At 41.6% G+C, this 19,729-nt stretch overlaps 1 protein-coding gene across 2 annotated transcripts in view; it reads left to right on the top strand.

Annotated features, from left to right (window-relative positions):
• The first annotated feature begins 920 nt into the window (after nt 1–920).
• The window catches only part of LOC139668309 (gamma-aminobutyric acid receptor subunit rho-1), a 37,583-nt gene continuing 18,774 nt past the window's right edge, over nt 921–19,729 (top strand). Inside the window, exon 1 of one of the 2 annotated variants that reach the window (XM_071547849.1) lies at nt 921–999. Coding sequence is in view for 1 of the 2 variants with exons in the window: in XM_071547848.1 (XP_071403949.1) it covers nt 6,785–6,906 (122 nt within the window). In the remaining variant the exon portion in view is untranslated. Of the gene's footprint in view, nt 1,000–6,688; nt 6,907–19,729 lie in introns of those variants that run through there. The other variant, XM_071547848.1, reaches the window with a different exon arrangement.

The raw sequence follows: 19,729 nt of genomic DNA, 5'->3' as shown, positions 1-19,729 counted from the left end.
CTCTGAATATTGGCAGAACAACTCCCTTATTAAGCACTACTGCCTTCTCTGAATTGCTGTTGACAGTTCTGTAGCTGTTATTCATACCTGTGTTAGCATTTGCCTTGAGATGGCCCTGTTGGAATGTCAGTGTTCCTTTTCCTTCCGTTTTGTTGCTGTCTTTTGAAAAGCATTTTGAACTACTTTTTGGTGGACAGGCAGAACCCCTTAGGATATTACTGATGAAATTCCCCATAGGGTGATGCAGACAGAATGTGAGAAACAGGGAAACCCTTTTCAGCTAGGGTTGTATGGGTAAGAAATGTATCTATTGCAAAAAAGTAGAATGGCATGGGCTGGATAGGAGGGCTAAGGACCAGAATCTGGTAGGCAGGGTGAAATTAGTCCCCAGCCAGAATGTCCACAGCATAATTTCAATCCAGGCTAAATGCTTTCATATCTTTTAGTTCTGAATCTTCCAACAGAGATGCCTTTAAGGGAGCAGTCCCTCCTGATAAATGAGTGTGCTGTAGGCATTAGACATACTGGGGGTCATCAGGGAAATCCTTGACACCTGTAGCATCCCATGTCTGCCTTCTCTAGTATAATCTGCCAGTAGCAGACACAAATACTTTCCACCAGATTGCACTATTTTATTTCAGCCCTGTTAAACTGCTAACAGCAAAGTATACTTCTAAAACTGTATTTTTATTTTTAATTTTTCTTTTAATTTTTGGGGGTATCTTTTCCTGAGTTTCAGCAGCAGAACCTCCATGCAGAAACGTCAGGTGCCCCCCAACCAAACACACACAAAGCCTCCTGCTTCAGTGAGTGCAGCTCCGGGAAACTGCAGAGGGGCTGAAACAAAAGGACACAGCTCAGCAAGCAACACACATAATCTCTCAGATGGAGTGCAAGGCCACGGAGAGACACTTGCAAGCTCAAATATGTCTCCACAGGCAACAATGACACACCACATGAGGAGAAAAGACGCATTTGGTGGACAAAACCACCCCTGAGGTAAGAGGTCTAATGAAACCAGAGTGGTATTAAAGACGTGCGTTGCTGGGGTACTGTAGCATTGTTATTCATTTTGGCAGTGAAGAACAGCAGCTGAATGCATTAGTCCTGAAGCAGTGCATTTCACTCAGGCACATTGTTTGCTGGAGCCATTCAGGTTTCTGCCCAGTGCAGGCTTGGCCTATTTCGCTTTCCTTTCATGCAGCACACAATCCATTTAGGGATTTATAGCGGCTTAGAGGCCCATGTACACTGCCTTGCCTCTATCTGATTTTTATTCTGTGATAAGAAGGCTTGGGGTCATGGGTTCATTGGCACTTCTCTCCTCCCTGTCATTCAAATTGCATGAAAATCGAATTATTCATTAGTGTTTACGATTTCTTGAGGTCCACTGATGTTCTCTTCACTACTTGCAGAAGTTCCGAGGTTTGCCACAAAAACCATGTGATCCTGTTCTGTTGTGATATTATAAGCAAGGTCTGCAAGGCAGATCTGAAAGGAGCAGGGACATAAAAACAAATGTGATAACAAAGTCCAAAAGCTATTTGTGGTGAAAACCTTGGCCAGTACAGTGACGTGATTCCCGTCTTGGTGCACACTTATGCCAGATCATACACTGATGTTTAAAACTGGAAATGAAAATCTTCCTGTTTGGACACTTCCCCTGCCCCACTCAGGCTGGTAGCTCCTGGTCTCTGCTCTCCACAATCACAGCACAATGAGTTACAGACTGGAAAAGGATGTATTTGTCTCTTGTGCCTGCAGAGGAAATAACTTGTTTCCCTTTCAGTGTTGGCTTTTTCAGTTTTAATCATTTCAGAGTAAATACATATATTCACACTTCTCTCATCCTATCAGCTTTCTGGAGAGTCTGATTTTGATTAATACAAAGAGCAGAGCTACAAGTACCATGAATAGTCACCAGCTTTGCTGACACCACTATAGTGAAACTCAGTGGATTCCCACTTATCCCCAGATTATTTAAATTCTATTGCTCATCTGTACTAACATCCTCCTTGGATATGGTCCTATAATCCAAGAAACAGGAAGGATCCAGCTGACATATTTCACCTTAGACAGAGCTAGCATGGATCTTCTGTGAGCATCCTAAACAATAGAAGTACAGGTCTTAAAAAGGCATACAAGTAATGGATGCAGAAACACCACTAACTTCATATTAAGCCTGATTTTTAAAGTCTCTGACAACATCCATGATTGAAGGCACTAAAGAAGTAAAAAACTATGCTCTGCCCGTTGTGCCCTGGAGACAGCAGTGTCTTGTCTATTACACAGGTACCCTTGTGCTCCTCCAGCTCCTGCCAACATAAATCACAGCAGAAATACACGTGCATCCTTGTTTGCATCAAAAGCTTTTAGATAAAGGCAGACACCTGCTAGGAAGAGGTTAGGAAATATAAATGTTATGGGCTCTTGTATGTGTGCCTGCTGTAGTTCCAGGGGTATTTACACGGTGTATGCTGTGTATTTCTGCACTGTTTGAAGCTTTGGGTAGTTAGTTAAACAACAGAAGGTCTGGTTCATGATTTGACTGGAGTTATTGTTGTGGCAGGCACTTACTCTGCACTGTGCTTTGCCCTCTTGGGCACTGAAAGTCCTCCACGTTCTACAGTAGCTGGATGCCTGTGTGACAGTTCTCCAGACTGCATTTCTACCCCTGACAAGTTCAGCATCTCAGTACAATGTTGTCTCAAAGGCCAGAAAGAAAAAAAACAAGTCTCAATTTGTTCTCCTGACTACGTTTTCTCATTTTGGAGATAGATGAGTTATAAATAGAATCGGACAAATAGTTTTCTGGGATCAAATGGAGAAAGTATATCTTCAGTTGTCACAAAACTTGTTTATTTAATAATTTATAATTATATATTTGGGCCAAATGGAATGAAATGTTTACTTCTGTGACATGTCTTAGCATCCTTTGTTAATGAAAATCCAGAAAATCCGGGATTTGAGTCCCAAGAAGTCTGGGAAACCTGCATTTTTATGGCCTCAGTGACTACGCTTAAAAGCCCAAGGTCCCACTGAACTTCTCTGAGGAACACAGTGATCAAAGTGATAAAGTCCTGGAGCAGGGAAAACAGCACCAGCTGGCAGGGGTTGAGCAGGCCCTGAGCTGAGCTGAGCTGAGCTGAGCAGGAGATGGGGAGCAACATCCCTGGGGAGCAATCAAGCTGCTATATAGCAGGGCAGCTGCTGGAGACTGCCCTCCAGCACAAAGGATTCAAATCTTACTCATTTCAACTTGCTCAAGGATTTTTTTTTGCCTTTCCTGTTCAGTATCATTTGTTTCAACTGCCTGAGATGACTTTTTTTCCTGGTGGATTATCATTTGCATTCAGCTCCTGTTCTAACCCAAATAAACCTGGTATCTGACTTCAAGCACAAAAACCTTCAAGGAAAGATGGCTTCAGCTGTAAAACAGAAATAGCTGTCCTTTTCTACTGCAAAACTCAGCATTGCTCAGTTGACTTCATGTGTACAGTCCATCCCCACCTCTTGATCTCTTCCTGGATCAGAGCTATCTGTCTGTGAGGGATTTGTTGCAATCATTTTGTGCTTGGATGGTTATCTCTTATCCATAGAATTGATGTTAAATTAGGAAAGGCAAGGGTAAGCTAGGAATGTCAACAATATTGTAGCTTTTCAGTTTTAAAATTTGCCCTGAGATCTAGTGAATGTCAGATGTGGGTGGAAAGTTAGTACTTAGGTTATTACTAGCTGACTACCTGCAAAGTGGAGTGTGTGTTAAATTTTACCTTCACGAACACTCATTTGATGGGTGAATAGAAAAAAATGCCAGGGGATTACCAAACCAAATAAAACTGATAATAATTCAAAATGAAAATATTTTGACACAAATCCCCCAAATACACAAGGTGATAAGACAAATAATAAAGTCTTTTGAGGAGATTGCAGTCAGCTCACAGCTAGCCCACAAACCTTAAAAACAGATCAACTTGTTGAAAATACTGTTCACTGAAAATTATTAATTCTTTTCATATTTAGTATCCAAAGTGTTTCTATTTCCTGAATTAAAATAGTTTTATATCTTTAATCTCTAGTTCTTCTCATGGAGAAAGCAGGCAAAATTAACTCTCCATCTACTCAATCTCAAGATTAAGCAAAATTTGAGGGTGAACATTAAAAACTTGTTTTCTCATTTTTTCTGTTTTATTTTTCTTATATAAGGCACATATCCCTCTCTTTCGTTCTTCATGTATATTTGAATTGTCACTTTTTTCTAATTCTGATATGTCAACTTTCCGCAATTTTTCCTGTGGGAAACAAGAAAGAAATAGCACCAAAGGTCACCTTGAAAAGTGATGTAGTCTAACCTTTGGTCCTAAGGTAAGATCCGCTACACGTCTTGATTATTTCTAGTGATGGCAATTGTAAACTCTTCCCATGTATTCTACTGTAATGCTTCCCTGTCTTTATTGTCAGAAAATAGTCCTGGTACCTAATTGAATCCCTTATCAATCTACCAGTTACTTTTGTTCTGTGTACCATGGGCATTTGGGGTGGAGTGTTTTTCTCTTTGAAGTGACTTTACATACCTGAAGATGTATACTGTGCCATTTTTAGCCTTTCAAACCTTCACTTGGGATTGCACACCCAGGTGGTTCACAGCTTCCTTGCAGGTCATCTGAAACAGGTTACCTTCTGGCACTTCAGCAGTGAGTCATGGATAAGTGCTCTTGAGGTATAGAAGATAAACTGAACTAAAGCTGGCAACGTTTTGCATCAGACCTACAAAGACTTCACCAAGACCATGCTTCCCTGTCTTGCTTATGAGAATGTTGTGTGAGATGGTGTTGAAAGCTTATTTAAATCTACTCCTTTCCCCCAAGACCTGCAGCCTGTTGGCCTGTCAGGGAAACAGGTTTGTTCAACATGTTTATACTTCATGAGCCCATCTTCATCTAGTCATTTTCTTTCAGGAGTTTAGAAGTTGTCTAATGATCTGTTCCAGGATTTCCCTATGAATTGCTTATATTTTAACTTTTTCTATGAGCAACAATCCAAAAAAAGGGAAATTGAACACATTTTTTTGCTTTCTTGATATATTGCTTTAGCAAATTTCCTCTGTTAGTGAGAGGACAAATGTTTTTCTCCTCTTATGTGTACTAAGGGAGCTCCAGTTGTTCTAGTGCAGCTGAGTGAATTCATAGTTATCCATTGCTTATCAATCCCTGGTGCATAAGAAAGTATCTTTTAAATATCTGAATGAAACAACAAAAATGTAATTCAGAGAGTTTGATGAAAGACATCATAAAACTTCATATAGATGATTACAGAGATTGAGAAGAGTATATCTAATATCACCACAGTGAACAGAACAATTATTAAGGTACTTTTTATTCTCCTTGAGAAGGTTACTTGAATCAGTGGAAATGGAATGCAGGTAATTCTCAAAGATAAGATGGGTACAACTTCTTTGAACAGCAGCATCGATTAATCTTTGCAACAAACTGTCAGTGAGTGATTGCCCATCTCTTGAAGCCTGTGTGACTTTGTGTACCCCAGCAAATCATGAAATTGAATCTTGGTTGATTGAATGAAATTTTAGTGACTTTGCTTTTGTTATTTCTGTAGATCCCAGGGCAGTGTAAATGCTCACTGAAGTCAATAAAGCCACAGCACCTTAGACCAGGTAGAGATTTGCTCCCCAGAAATTTTAGAAAGAGATGTGTGACCTGACAAACTGCTCTGAAAGCGAAAGCCTTGCATAACAGACAGAGAAAGAAGAGCCTTGTTGTCAAAGGGATGGGGCAAGGCTGGTGGTGTCAGCAGAGCATGGGGCAAGGTCTCCATGATAAGGCACAAGTAGGACCAGAGCTGCAAGGCCTTGAGGGAAGGCACAGAGGAGAAGGAGGGTAAACACAGAGCTGTGGGTTATGCAGGGAGGAGGTGAGCTCCAACCTGATGAGCAATGTGTCTGGCTCAATCACGTATTTTTGCCCGTGTTCTTTTATTATCTTTACTGCCAATGAGGATCTTGACAGCCACGTGAGACCTGGCACACCAGGCCCCTCAGCTCTCCTGCAGCTCTGGTGGGTGTTTGCTGCTCTGTTTTGGCAGAATCCCTCCAAACAGCCCCGTTCTATCTCCCCATGCTGTTCTCTCCCACTCCTCTGCACACTGGGATACTTTCCAGAGACAGTGCCCAGCAGAACACAAGTCCTGAAAACACCAACTATTCCAGCCACAGGACCACTGTATATTAAAGTAATGTAGGAAAATACATACATCTAAAAGCTGTTTGTAGAGCTAAATAAAATTAAGTTTTGCTGGAAACTGATACAGGTTTATTAACATTTTTCAACTGAAAAATGCTTGTAAAAGACATTACTGCTACACAGATAAGTTTGGTGATTGAAGAACAAGTAATGACACCTGCCTGACTAACTGCACTACTTTGCTTAAAAAGCCAGAAATTTATATATGTCACAGGTATTTGAATAGGGTTCAATTTAAACCAATTAATAAAATAGCCTGTTTGGATGAAAAATCATTGTTCTCTGAGAATACGTGAATTCAACACTGCTAGAAAATCCCTGCCATCTGACGTAGAGGGATTTATAGGTTTAGTGGAAATTGCTTTCCCCACTGTCCAGATTAAATACTGCAGGATGATTTTTTGTATGAGTAAACATCCTTCCAATAACAATCAGACCGATAATGTCTTAAAAAGAGGAAAAGGATCTACATTTAGCTTTTCTTCTTCTTGTATGGGCTATTTCTGGATACAGGACCTTCAGGTAACATGTTGACTGTCCAAAAAATGCATTTTAGCATCTTTCTCCTGTTGTGGGGATGGATTTTATCCACTGAATGCAGAACCCACCGTCAAGGAAAAGAAATACATGAGGTATACAAAAAAGGCAGGTGAGTCTTAATTTTTTACATTCAAATAGCTTCAGTTTGGACAAATGTAATATTTTGGGTGATGATAAAATGACTAACAGTTAATTAGAGCTTCCATTTGTAGATCGTGATCTCTCAGGCAAAAATATTTTCTGTTGTTCCTTTTACCAATGAATAAGTTTTAATGCATTTTCTACAGTGAAAATCAGTAGTCCTTTCAAAAAATGGGTTTGTGAGGTATCTTAAAGTTTGAAAGGGTGCAAAAAAAGATGCATTTATATTTATGATGATTAAAATGTGGTAGAGTATTTATATGAAACTGAAGACTAAATTTAGATCCATGAGAATTGTTGCATTCACTGGAGATTAGATTGGTTTGAGATCTCAGAATAAAACATTCTGAATTTATTTTATTGTTTTCATGTCATTTGTTTTATAGACCGTTTGAGAGGAAAAAATAAAAGTCTCAGCAACTTCAAGGCTGTGGTCAGTTATCAGAGTATACAGAAAGAGCATTCAGTTACTGAATTAAGATATTAAAATTATTTAAAATGTTGTCTATTCTTCTGTTTCTTTCTCTGTCTCTCTCACAAGAAGACCATGTTATTTTGCTCCCACTATCTTGTAGACAGCCATTTTAGGAGATTTTGATTTGAGGAAGGTTTTTTTACTACAGCTGAGTATTCTGATTACTTATATTCTATTTGGGGAATATTTGGAATTTTGTATGAGGATTTTTATACTCAGGCACACAACAAAGTACACCTGGAGTAAAAATATTTTTTGTTGTAAGAATACAACTGACAGTTTATCATGATTCACACGTGAATCTTTCTGTTCAAATGCTGTGTACTTCTGCTTGTGACAGACTGAAACTATGTTGTTTCTGCTTTGCTATAATGTCTGTTCTGTAATGACTCTATATCACCATCAATATCATAAATTGTATAGGGATGGAAATGCAGGAATATCACAGTCCTGAGGAATTCAAAGCATTCCTGTTAGCCTTCAGAGAAAGTGAGTGAAAGATGGAAGAGATGGAAAGTCCCATGCCCTTTCATTTTCCTGCAGCCCCTTGTAGCAAGTGAGAGCTGTGTTACAGAGTGACTGCAGTGTCCTGGTTGGCACCTGGGGGGCCATGAACCATTTTATACATAGGAAGTGTCTTCAGCAGTGACGTCACCTTCGTGGAGGTGTAACTGGCAAAATGAATGCTGTGGGTCTGTTCATCACCAGCACCCAGGGCATGCATTTCCAGAGACAGTATGGATGTGAGACAGCCACAAAGGCCCTGCTTTCTTTGAGCCTTCATGACAGTGGCAGCAGAGGTCATATGTTGGCTGTAGCAAAATAAAGGGATGAGCAGCAAGGTGCCACCATTTAAGCTGTAAAACATCCAGCCAAGAGAAATATGCACACACAGCCATGTTCTTGTTTAGCATCTCTAATGAACACTCCCACTGCACTACATACTTAAGAGTGTCAGTGCAATGAAGTGGCAATGCAACAAATCACAGCAGCAAAAGTGTTAAAAATGGAAAAGAAATACCTACTCATTTATTGTAGAACTGTCTCTTCACCCTACTTTGTATATAAGGTGTAATTGTGCCAGAGTAAGGCTATTAGAAAGCCCTGAGTTGTTGTGGTTCTAGGAATCTGGCTCCACTGCCCTCCCATCGTGCCCACGCAGGCCTGGGAGGTAATTTCTGGCCTATTTCTTCCTCAGTAAAGCACTAGTGATGTTGAGAAGGCCTGATGGGGAGAGAGGAGCAAAGCTGGCCTGTGGTGGTAACTGTCTATCAGTGGTGTGGTGCTCAGGACAGTGCTTACTTTGCCCTGTGATGGGACAGGTTGTAAGAGACCCATGGTTGCAACAGCCTTATAATTTGTAGGATAAAAAAAGGATGATAATGGTCAGCCATCTAATTTCCTGCTAAGCACGAACAACAAAATGCTGTTGGAATGTACGAATATGAATGTTTGAATATTTGTGTATGAATCACACACCAAACCCCTAATTTATAGAGTTAAATTCTGGATTCGAAACACAGCAAAGGAGGATGCTATGTAACATCAAGAACCTTGCTCCTGAATATTTTGGTTTTGACTCTGTTTCTCCTCCCTTCAACACTCAGCCCTGAATAGCCATTATGCAGTAGAAGTTGAAATAATTGACCTTGTTACTCCTCTCAGAACACTGCTATCTCTTGCTCCATAAGGCTCGTGGTAAGAACCTGGATGGAAATCCATTCCTTCACTGCAGCCTTTACCTTCTGAAGAGAGCCACAGGCCTCAGTGGGGATTGATGGGGGAAACTATTTGAAGTGGAAAATGCTTGCTCCACACCACCACAGGATGCTCAGGATGGCTTGATTTGCACCCATCCCTCCAGAAGGGCCTCCAGAAGGGGCACAAGAGCATCCGTTTGCCCCACTGCCAGGGCTCAGCGCCAGCCACTGGTGTTGGCAGGTGGCATAGGCACCTGCTGTAGAGACCTGCCACATTGGGTGTGATGCCAGCATCCTGCTGTCCCTGGCAGACACATCCAGCTTTGCTCCTGATTCTCATGGTGCAGCTGATAGAAGGCATACATAGGTTTTCAGCTTGTTTCTTTGGATTCTATGTTAGTTTCTTCCAAATACACTTGCTCTAAATTCCGCTGTCAAATTAAAACTCACAATTGGATCTGCAGTTTCCAGCCCCAGGGCTTGTCTTTTTACCCGCTCAAATCCATCTGAGCCCACGTTCACTTTGTCTTTGCATTCTTGCTAATATGGTGAATGGGATAAATGAGGCCCCACAGGGTCAGACACCTTCTCTGTCACAATTATGAGCGCTGCAGGTACCCCAAGGCAGCCATTCTAGCATGAGACACAACAGCCTTCAAGATGGGTGAGCAGACAGGTATGGTTTTCCCCATGAGAGTTCTTATGGGGACTGAGTTTGTATGACAACAATTTTGAAAAAGGTCCCTAATAATTCCTAAAATGAAGCTGCTGAGGCTTTGGGACACAGGCGGAGTGTGAAAAGAAAATGGCAAATCAGTCTAGTTCAAAGTCACAGTGAAAGCAGCACAGTAAAGCTTTATTGCATGGGACTTACTACAGAGCCCTCCAACGCTATAATTCACTGTAAAAGTCAGTGTGCCAGTCAAGGACTCAACTACTTATTTTTGCTAATCTCCAGGACAAATCACCTCAAAGGAATTTCACTTCAAAGAGCAGCAATATAAAAATAAAAGCTTTCTCACCTTGCAGACCTGCTCACAGTTTGCAGCCAGCCATGTGCAAGTCCTGTGAGGTTTGCAAGGTTTTTCACTCCTGTTAAATCCAAAGTGCCAAAACTCCTGCAGGAAGGAGCTGAGATCCGGAACACTGGCAAAAAGGCTGTCTGCTGTTTTCCCAACTGCTCAGGCTCTTGGAAAGCCACCAGGCTGCAGGGGGGTCACTAGGATGATGCAAAGGCTCACTAAAAGTCACAACATCGTTGTGCCAACAAAAGGGCCAAAGCCTGTGTTGCTAATTAGACTTGCAGAATCTGCTAGAGAGGATGAGCGATAGGAAAAGAACTGGCCTGGAGCTGAGCCACATTGTTCTGCCAGAAACTAACTACTGGGGAAAAAAAATCTTTTAACACTAAAATCTCCCTGTGCAGCATTAAAACCACCTTTCAGACAAACAGCTCTCAGCAGAAGAGATTTCACTGTACAAGATCTACAGATCATGTTTGTTTAATCTTGGCGAAGACACTCACTTCATATTTTCAGTCATGTCCCTACCACTCCTTGGCTGTGTTATAACGATTTTGCCTCACTCTAGTCTCCAAATAATAACTCATTTTCTGCTCCTTTAGAGTGCCCTGTCCAAGTTTCTGTCAGTAAGAGCTATCTTTTATAGCACTTGAATGACATCCTCTACAATAAGCCTTGAGCCTGTTATCACAGTGTCTCTCTCACCATTAAAGATCTTTATGAAGTTTTCAGATATTGTTACAATTAGTGACACTCTTCCTAAGTGATAGGAGCCACCCTGCACAATAATGAACATTTGCCACAATTAAGTTACTTTCCCTTGCTTTTCTTGAATATGGGTTGGACTTACCCATTGTCAGCTCCTCTGTGCCCTGCCCACACTGGGTGTGAGCTCTGTGATCTGTACATCACAGGTGGCTCTCCTGGTACCTGCACTGAGGGTGTCCCTTACACATAAGGCAACTCCCATCTTTTTGCCCTCCTAATGCTTTCTCTGGCCTTATAAGTTCATTTCTAACAAGATTTCTTCCTTTACCTCCCAGGAATCCTTATGCTATTCTCTTATCTTAGAGTTTCCTGTTGTATCTTTAGGACTGATCCTGATAGCATTCACTTGCATGAAAAAATCTTACTAATGCAAAATCAGATCTTGGGAGTGCACAGTAAGCCTGTAAAATGCCTGTTGAAAGCATTGCCTATGGAGGTAGGTTATCAGTAGTGAGCCAGATTCAGTGAGCACCAGCCACCTGTGGCTCTCAAGACACTGTTTTTTAATATCAGCAGTTTGTGTTGTGGCTGGACATCATTTGTTCCAGCAGTGCTGAGACTCAGGAGAGCAATAAGAGGCCCACTGTGCACTTCAGGCCAATGCAACTGGTATCTCCATCTCTTGGTAACTCGTCTTTCCCTTTCCTCCTTTTACCATCATCTCCTTCACTTCATTTCCTTTCCTCATTCAAAGTTTCTCTTCTTTTCCATTTAGATGTTTCTCTTTTATTGTCCCCCACATCACCTGCCTCATTTATTTGCTCCTAGCCACATCTCTTGCTCTTGTCATACATCTCTACCAAGTTTTGTCCTATTGCTTTTAACTTCACATTATTTTGTGGCTTCCTTCAAATCTTTTTCTTCTGTCCAACAGTGTTTCTCTTCTTTATCCTGTTACACATTAACTTATTTTTCATTATTGCTTTGCTATTTCTCTTTTGCCTTTCCACTCCAGCTGTTCTTTCAAGTAACTTCAATCCCGCACAACAACTTTTCTTGGCCCAGCCAAAAGTGTCCTCTCTCTGCTTACCATTGCAAATGATGATGCTTTGAAAATTATATTTTCTATTTTCATCATTATCACTACCTTCCTTTCATCCCTTCTAGAACTTACTTTGGAACTATGCTTCACAATTCAGGGATTTCATGGCAGTACATAGTCTCTTCTGGTACTTTTGAAGCTGTGCCCATATACCCAAGTACTATTGGAATCATACTGGGACACTAATGATAAAATCTCCTGTAAGTGTTGCCATCATGTAACTTGCTTTCACCTTGTCTTCTTGTCCACCATTATTGCAATGTGTTTTATGAGCTGCTGTGAGGAGACTTAACAGGCTTTAAAATCCTGTATGCAGTACAGAAAACAAAACAAAACAAAAAGAAAAAAGAAATAAAACCAAAAGCAAAAGCAAAACTAAAGCAACCCAAAGATGTAAGGTAGTTTCCTTCCTCCTGAGTGCCTATGCATATAAATTGATTTTAGCATTCCATGGTTGGGTTCATAAATGAAATGGTGACAGTCTTTCTTCTAAAAAATGCTCAGTCATCTTCCAGATTTGCTTGTGTTTTTAGCACTCAGCTTTTGGTGAGAGTGAATGAAAACACCCTGTGTTTGTGTACTTCCTTTCAAATTTCTTCTCCTTGGCATGTGTTGTGGGAAGCCTTGAGCAACAGATTCCTGTTCACCTTCTGATGACATAAAATCAGCATATAATCCTTGCACTGTATCACTTGGCCGTGGTTTCCTTCTCCACTCAGAGAGCCCTGCTCAGGCTGCCTGGAAATACTCCCCATCTCCAAGCTCTCTTGTCTTGCTCTGCTGTTTTTATCAGCCATGGGTATTGGATATGTGAGATGTGGACATGTCTGGGTGTTACTAACAGCATTGAAATGCTTTCCATTTGGTTTGCTCCTCCATTCCCAATAGTGCCTAAACCTCCTGTTTCTCTTCTTGAGCTGTGCAGCATTAAACTGCTGTTTGCCAAGAAATACCACAATGATACTGAGACCTCCTTCCTCAGCAGCAACAGTTGATTTGGAGGCCATCACCATCTTCACAATGTTTCTGAAAGTGAAGTGGAAAAAAATTAAAATAAAAGGTAGAAAACAAGGTGTACTTTTCTGAATTTACACTGAATTTTTTGAAGTCACTTGGCATCATGAGATTCTGCCACAATTCTCCACCCATAGTTCTGATCTTAACTACCTTGAACAGTTACATATCCTCAGTAAATACTGTTTACAGTAATTATTAATCTGAAATAATTTATAAAGCTATCACAACAGTGATCCTATCATAGGTTTCATAGGATTATAATGAAGAACTTAGTTACAGTGAAAACTCTCCATTATTCCTCTGTTTCTTGTTTTGTAACCCTTCACATATGAAGAGCTTTACAAGAAGGACCTGCCAATACTCTTTTGGAATTTGAGGTACAGTGTATCATCCTGTTCACCCTTGTCTAAAAGGTCTTTAACTTTTTAGAGAAGGCTATCTTATTTACTACAACTACCTGAAGGCAGGTTGTAGTGAGGTGGTGTCAGTCTCTTCTCTCAGCTAAAAAGTGACAGGACAAGAGGAAATGGCCTCAAGTTGTTCCAGGAAAGGTTTAGATTAAGTACTATGAAAAAAAACCTCACAGAAAGGGCTATAAAGTATTGGAACAGGCTGCCCAGGGAAGTGGTGGATCAACATCCCTGGAAGTGTTAAAAAATGTGTGGATATGCACTTGAGGACATGGTTTAATGGTGAATGTAGTGGTGGTGCTACTTCACAATAGAACTTCATTTTAAAGGTCTTTTTCAATCTTAGTGATTCTATGGTTCTATAATGCATAACATCCTTCAAGGAAAATCAACCTGTCTCTTGCTCTTATTCTATATAAACTATATTTATCTGGTGTCTACTACTGGTGTTGTTTATTATCTTTGTAGCTAATTTGTCCAGTGGAACAGTCTGTAGCTTCTCAGAGTTCCAAGGAACTGAAAAGCTGTCAACTTCCTCTCCTGTGACTCCAAAGACAATTTAAATGCTGGTTCAACAGTTTCTTACTTGGCTTTCTTCTGGGTGAAAGCCTCATGACTTGTTACTGTTCAGGTCATTTGCTTCAAATCTATCTCTGGTCCTGTGACAATACGAATATTTCTTAACCTTGTCCCAACAGCAAAGCTGTTACAATTCTATATTTTTTAGCTAGTTATTCCCCATTCATCAGTTTTACAATTATTTCTCTGTATTCCGTGCAGTTCTTTGTATTCTTTTTTTTACTGAAATTCATCTTAACGTCATCCCCAACATGCTGAGGCTGCTTTGAGTTCTGAATTCCTAGATGTTCAAATGTCTGTTTCTCTTTCAAGCATGCCATCATGGATGAGTTTTATAGTCTTGTTGAGTGCGTTATTATTGAAAATATTGACTGGCAGATCAGTGAGATGTTATTTAATGTCTCTCAACAACAAATGGCAGTTTCTTTAACTGTGGTCTTTCAACCAGGTTCAAAGTCACAGTTTCATCTCTACCATATTTACCCTGTTTAGTAATGAATATTAAAAATCTCACTCAAATCTACTTTTTGTCCTGCTTACACTAAGGCAGCCAGTTACACTGTCAGACAGGACGTTAGACTGGATTGACGTCAATTATTGCAAAGATTCATATTGAGTGATCTTTATAATCTCATTATTCCCATGGGGAGGGGCAAACAAATGGATCACTGGAGTTTGCCACAATGTATTTCCAAATGTCAAAACTCCAACTTCCTTCCCTGATCTGCACTGTGCTGATATCTGTTTACAAGTCAACTTTTCTTCGAAGACTGGGGCACACATGAAACCTTTCAGCATGTTCTGTATTTCCCCATTTGTTCTCCCTTTCCCTTCATCCATTTCCCTTTTTCACTTAACTGAGCCCTGGCACCATGCCTGCCTCCTCCTCGGCTGGCAGGATCAACCTCACTCTCCTTCTGCTTCTGCCAACCCTTTCTTTCAACTTACATAACACAAAACCCCAACAAACACCCACCCACCAGATGCAATTCTTTCCATATAGGGGCACTTCCATTTTTACAACATCAGATACTCTGCCAAGACCTCAGGTGGCATGACATTCTGTCAATCAGTATGTAGGTTTGTTGCTTTTTTTTTTCTTTTTCCAATGTTTATTTCCAAAAGAAGTACAAAATTTAAAGGGTGTGTATGTCTCCTACCTCTGCATATTTTGTTTTCTGAGGCTGACCTATATTCAAGTAATAAAACGGGGATTAAAATGGGGTTCTCCTTGAATTTTCCATATCGCTCAAAAAGATGGTAGAAGAGCTCCAAATCCCATCTCAGACTTTGTGATGCAAACATCAAAAATAGTGCTATTTTCCAATTCCTTTTCATAAATTTAACAACCTGCAATAGAAATAGGTCATCTTTCCTCACCATCTTTAGACCTACTAATTATAAGGACGTATGACCCAACATAGTTAAAAACAAACAAGGGCTTGACAAATGTCAAAATAAAATACATTTTGTGATAAATTTCCTCAGTTCTTAGAGCCTTGTTTACAGCTCCCAATTTTGTAAGTATCTTAATTTGAGTAGAAATTAGTGGATTTCTGTCTTACATTATCCCTGGGTATTCATATGTAACACAAGGGATCATATCTGATGCAGTGCATGTTGCTGGGTAAAAGCAGCTTCCTCCCTTTGCAAGTTTGCCCTTCTCCCTCAAGTGCTAGATGGTGGGGGTTTTTTTCCCATTTAGCTTCCTCACTTTTCCTCCACCTGCAAAATACTTCTCTGAGCTCTGAGCTACTTCTCATTCTTCACCTGGACCTGCTGCACCACCTGTCCAAGTGCATCTTCTGCTTGCAGGGAAGGTTTTCCCAATTAATTTGTGAAGTCAAGGCATCTCCCACCTGGTGTCTGCCCTTAACATGATGTTGATGTTGTATGAATCCATGTCGCTAACTGGTCATAAAACAGAGGGAGAAACACAGCCTAGACAAATGTATAGGTATGGGTATTTAATAAGACATTTAAACTTCTCACATCTCTTATTAGTACCAGTACAACTTCGCCAATCCCAGGTTCTCCCTGACAAGACTTTGTCTCCTGCAGGGACTTGTGCTGCCTCCACTGCCCTCTCCTGCCTTGCCCAGACATAAATTGATGGGAAGACCCAGGAGAACATGGATCCTGGCATTCCGCTGCCCAGCATAGCACAAGGGCTGTGCAGCACAGCAGGTGCAGGATGGGAGGCACTGCACAAGCCATCCACCCCTGTCCACCCATGGATGGGGAGCCCAGACCTCAGCACCATGGCACAGCTGGAAGGGTGGAGAGAGTTTTCATCACTTTCATTACTTCCCAATTAAAAGTCCTGCTGAAAACTGGCTCAGTAAGCTCCACACCCCCTGTTGCCTTGTGTCAGTGGTAGGAGAGGCTGTGGATCAGCTACACTGTAGCACAGAGTGAGCTACAGAGCTCATATCTGAAAAAATTAAGCTTGTGGTTTTCCCAGGGCATAGTGATGGAGATTCCACAGTCTCTGCACCAGAAAAGTGTGGAAGTATCTCCCAAGTATGAGATAAGCAGAAAGGACCAGCCCTATGGGGAGAGGCTGAGGGAGCTGGGGTCGTTTAGCCTGGAGAAGAGGAGGCTCAGAGGTGACCTCATCACTATCTAGAACTACCTGAAGGGAAGTTCTAGCCAGGTGGGGGTTGTTCTCCCAGGCACTCAGCAATAGGACAAGGGGGCACGGGCTTAAGCTCTGCCAGGGGAAATTTAAGTTGGAGATCAGAAAAAAATTCTTTCCAGAGAGAGTAATCAGGCATTGGAATGGGCTGCCCAGAGAGGTGGTGGATTCACCATCCCTGGAGATTTTTAAACACAGCTTGGACATGGTGCTGAGTGCCATGATCTAGTAAATGGACTGGAGTTGGACCGAGGGTTGGACTCGATGATCTCGGAGGTCTTTTCCAACCCAATCGATTCTGTGATTCTATGATTCTATGAAATGGGCTGCCTGGGAGTTTCAGCCCCAACTGCTGTCTGCCAGGCTTTCTGGGGTGGCAGACACCCCCATTCAGGGTAGGAGGTTTGGGTTGAGTTGCAACTACCACACCCTGCCAAAATACTGCTGATGACACAGGTAAATGAAGGGACAAGGTTTATGCCATAGTCACATCTCAACAATATTTCCCGAGACAGAATCTAATCTGCTATCCTCATGTAGACCTAAGTACACTAAAAGGGAAGGAGAGAGCAGACTGTTCCAGATTTTAATGAAATCTGATAATAATTAATGTTAGTGTTATGTTGAACCCACCAGCACTGCTCCTCAAGGACATCACCCCTTATACCCAGGACAGACAACAAATCTGGGTGCATTGCTTCAGCAACTTTCCCTTTTCTCTCAAGGAAATACATTGGCTCTTTCTTTTTTCTGAAGAACAGAAACTGTATCTTAATTTAACTCCTGAAGGATTAAATGCTCTGAAATAATAATTAGATTATCCTGCTAATAGTGTAAAATAGGTCATTGTCTACTGCAGGTGGTTTGCCTGCCATAGAGAAAAGAGAGTATGATTTATAGGTGGGAAATGTGTGCTGTGTAAGTAATTACAAACCCAAATGCTACAATGGGCAAGGACTTCTCTCCCATTTGTTTTGGTTGCTTCCAGAAGCTCTTATTTCAAAGATGAAGAATACTGTGGGGTTTCTGGTGCAGACTTCAAGTGTGGACCTGATGATCCTCTGGCACACAACCTGTGAAGCTGGGCATTTGGCACACTGGGACCGTCAGGTGTCATAGTTGGACTGTTTCTTCTGAAAAACAGACATTGTTATCCCTAATCCTGCACTCCTTTTTTGCTGTGTTGGAGTGACTATAAGAGCATAGGCAATCTCGTGCTTTAAAAGGTAAAAAGAATAACTGCTCTTTGCCTTGTGTCTGCAGCAATAGTGATCATAATCTGGGTTTAATGATTTTTTTTCCCTAGCTATCCCAAGCTTCAGTTCTCTCACTGCCTCCCAGCCCCAGCAAGACCCAGCCTTTGAGGCAGAGGCACCTCAAGATCCCTCAAAGTAGTGGGTAGATCTGGGGTATAACAATGACTTTGAAGAGCTTGTATCACCCCAGCTGCCACCAACAGGCTGAGAGTTACTCTAGCTCAGAAAGCACTGTGAATAAATGCCACTCTGCTCCAGCTGTTGCTTTTTCACAAAGCATCTCTGTGAGCTTCATGAGATGTGAAATGCCTTTTGGCACTGTTAGGAGATAAATATTGACACTGGAAAAAAAAAAGTTGTTCATTATTCAGTATATTTTACCTCAGGAGTTGCTGTTTAGTTTCAAAGACAGCCTGTCACCCCAGCAAAGGCAGGGGCAAGACTGCCATGGTATGTGGTCATGGTGGCAAACGGTTGTGCTGAGCAATCTGTGAGCAACATCTGGGTCAAATCTCCCAAGTGTCAGTGTCTCCCACAAACACCCAGGGACAGCAGACATGTGAGGGGACGCCAGAGCAGCTTTCCATTGATTCACAGCCCAAAGAGGCAGAGTAATGGGGTCCCATGATGGAACTGTTATTGATCACAGCCAGCAGAGCAGTCCCCAGGAACCAGACCAGAAAAACTCTCTATTGAATAGAAAGAAATGGGGCTTCAAATTGCAGTAACTGGGTAACTGGTAAAAATGTTTTGCTGTCACAGGAGGAGGCAGGAAGGTGGGAAAGGCTCATCACCTCAAGGCTATGACAAGGGGAATGGGACTGGTAAAAAAAAGTGAAGTACCTGAACCAAAGCTCAAATAAACACAGTACCCTGCAGTGGCTGGAGTACTGTGGACATTTTATCCTTGTTTGTGACAAGGAAATAAAGTTAAGTTTGGAGATGGTGGAGAAACATCTGGAGGAAATAAACAGAACCACCTCAGAGGCTGCTAAGGATTTGGCCATGAATCCTTGATGGCCATGCCTTGAAGTCTCCCTTGACAGGCAGGATAGAGCCAGGGCCATCATGAAGTATTAGATAAGCTCTGCAAAGGAAATGAAAATTATAAATTGCAAGAACATGGCCTGCTTCATCACTGGTTGAATATCAGCATTACTCGTGAGCAGCCAAGAGTTTACTAGGGCACTTTAAAGTCATGTAAATCGGTCAGCTTGTTGCCAGAATCTGCTTATCCCCAAAACATGAGAAATTACTTCCTGACAGCCAGCAGACGAGACACAGGCAGCAGTGACACATAGCAGCAGGAGCCCAAGGCAGAAGACTCCAGAAAGTGCATTTTGCATTTGCAAGTGTTTTGCTGTGTGATGCCCAGGTCCAAACAGTGCCAATGAAGCTGCTCCTTGTAATGAAAATGGTGCTGTGTAGCCCAAGGCTCTCCCAAAGAGTTGTCTGCCTGTGGTCTTATTCCCAGCCTGGGAAGCACAGAGCAGATTCTGGAAAAACACCATCCCACTCAGCCAGTGCTTCACTTCAGGGTGAGTCAGTGATACAGCCCTGCATGCCCACCACTAGCCTGGCTGTCTGCTTCTTTGTGACACCAGGGAGATGAACTTCCCTCCAATACTACTGGCTTTCAGAGTGTTTCCAGCCCAGGGAGGAACTATCCCGCAAGGCCTGAGGTTCCTCCAATGCTCACCAAAGGTGATGGTGCTCAGATGGTGACATCCATTACTGCAAAAGGAGTTTTGTCACTGTAAATCCCTACAGAGGAATTTGAGATGTATGCTAATGCGCAAAAAGCCTCTTTAGTAGAGTTGATTAGAGTTAGTGTTTATTACAGAGAGAAGCTAATTTTTTTCAGTTTTAATTAAAGATGAGTTA

This window comes from Pithys albifrons, chromosome 2 (assembly GCF_047495875.1).
Source record: "Pithys albifrons albifrons isolate INPA30051 chromosome 2, PitAlb_v1, whole genome shotgun sequence".
Taxonomy (NCBI): domain Eukaryota; kingdom Metazoa; phylum Chordata; class Aves; order Passeriformes; family Thamnophilidae; genus Pithys; species Pithys albifrons.
This window is presented reverse-complemented; position numbering and strand designations above follow the sequence as displayed.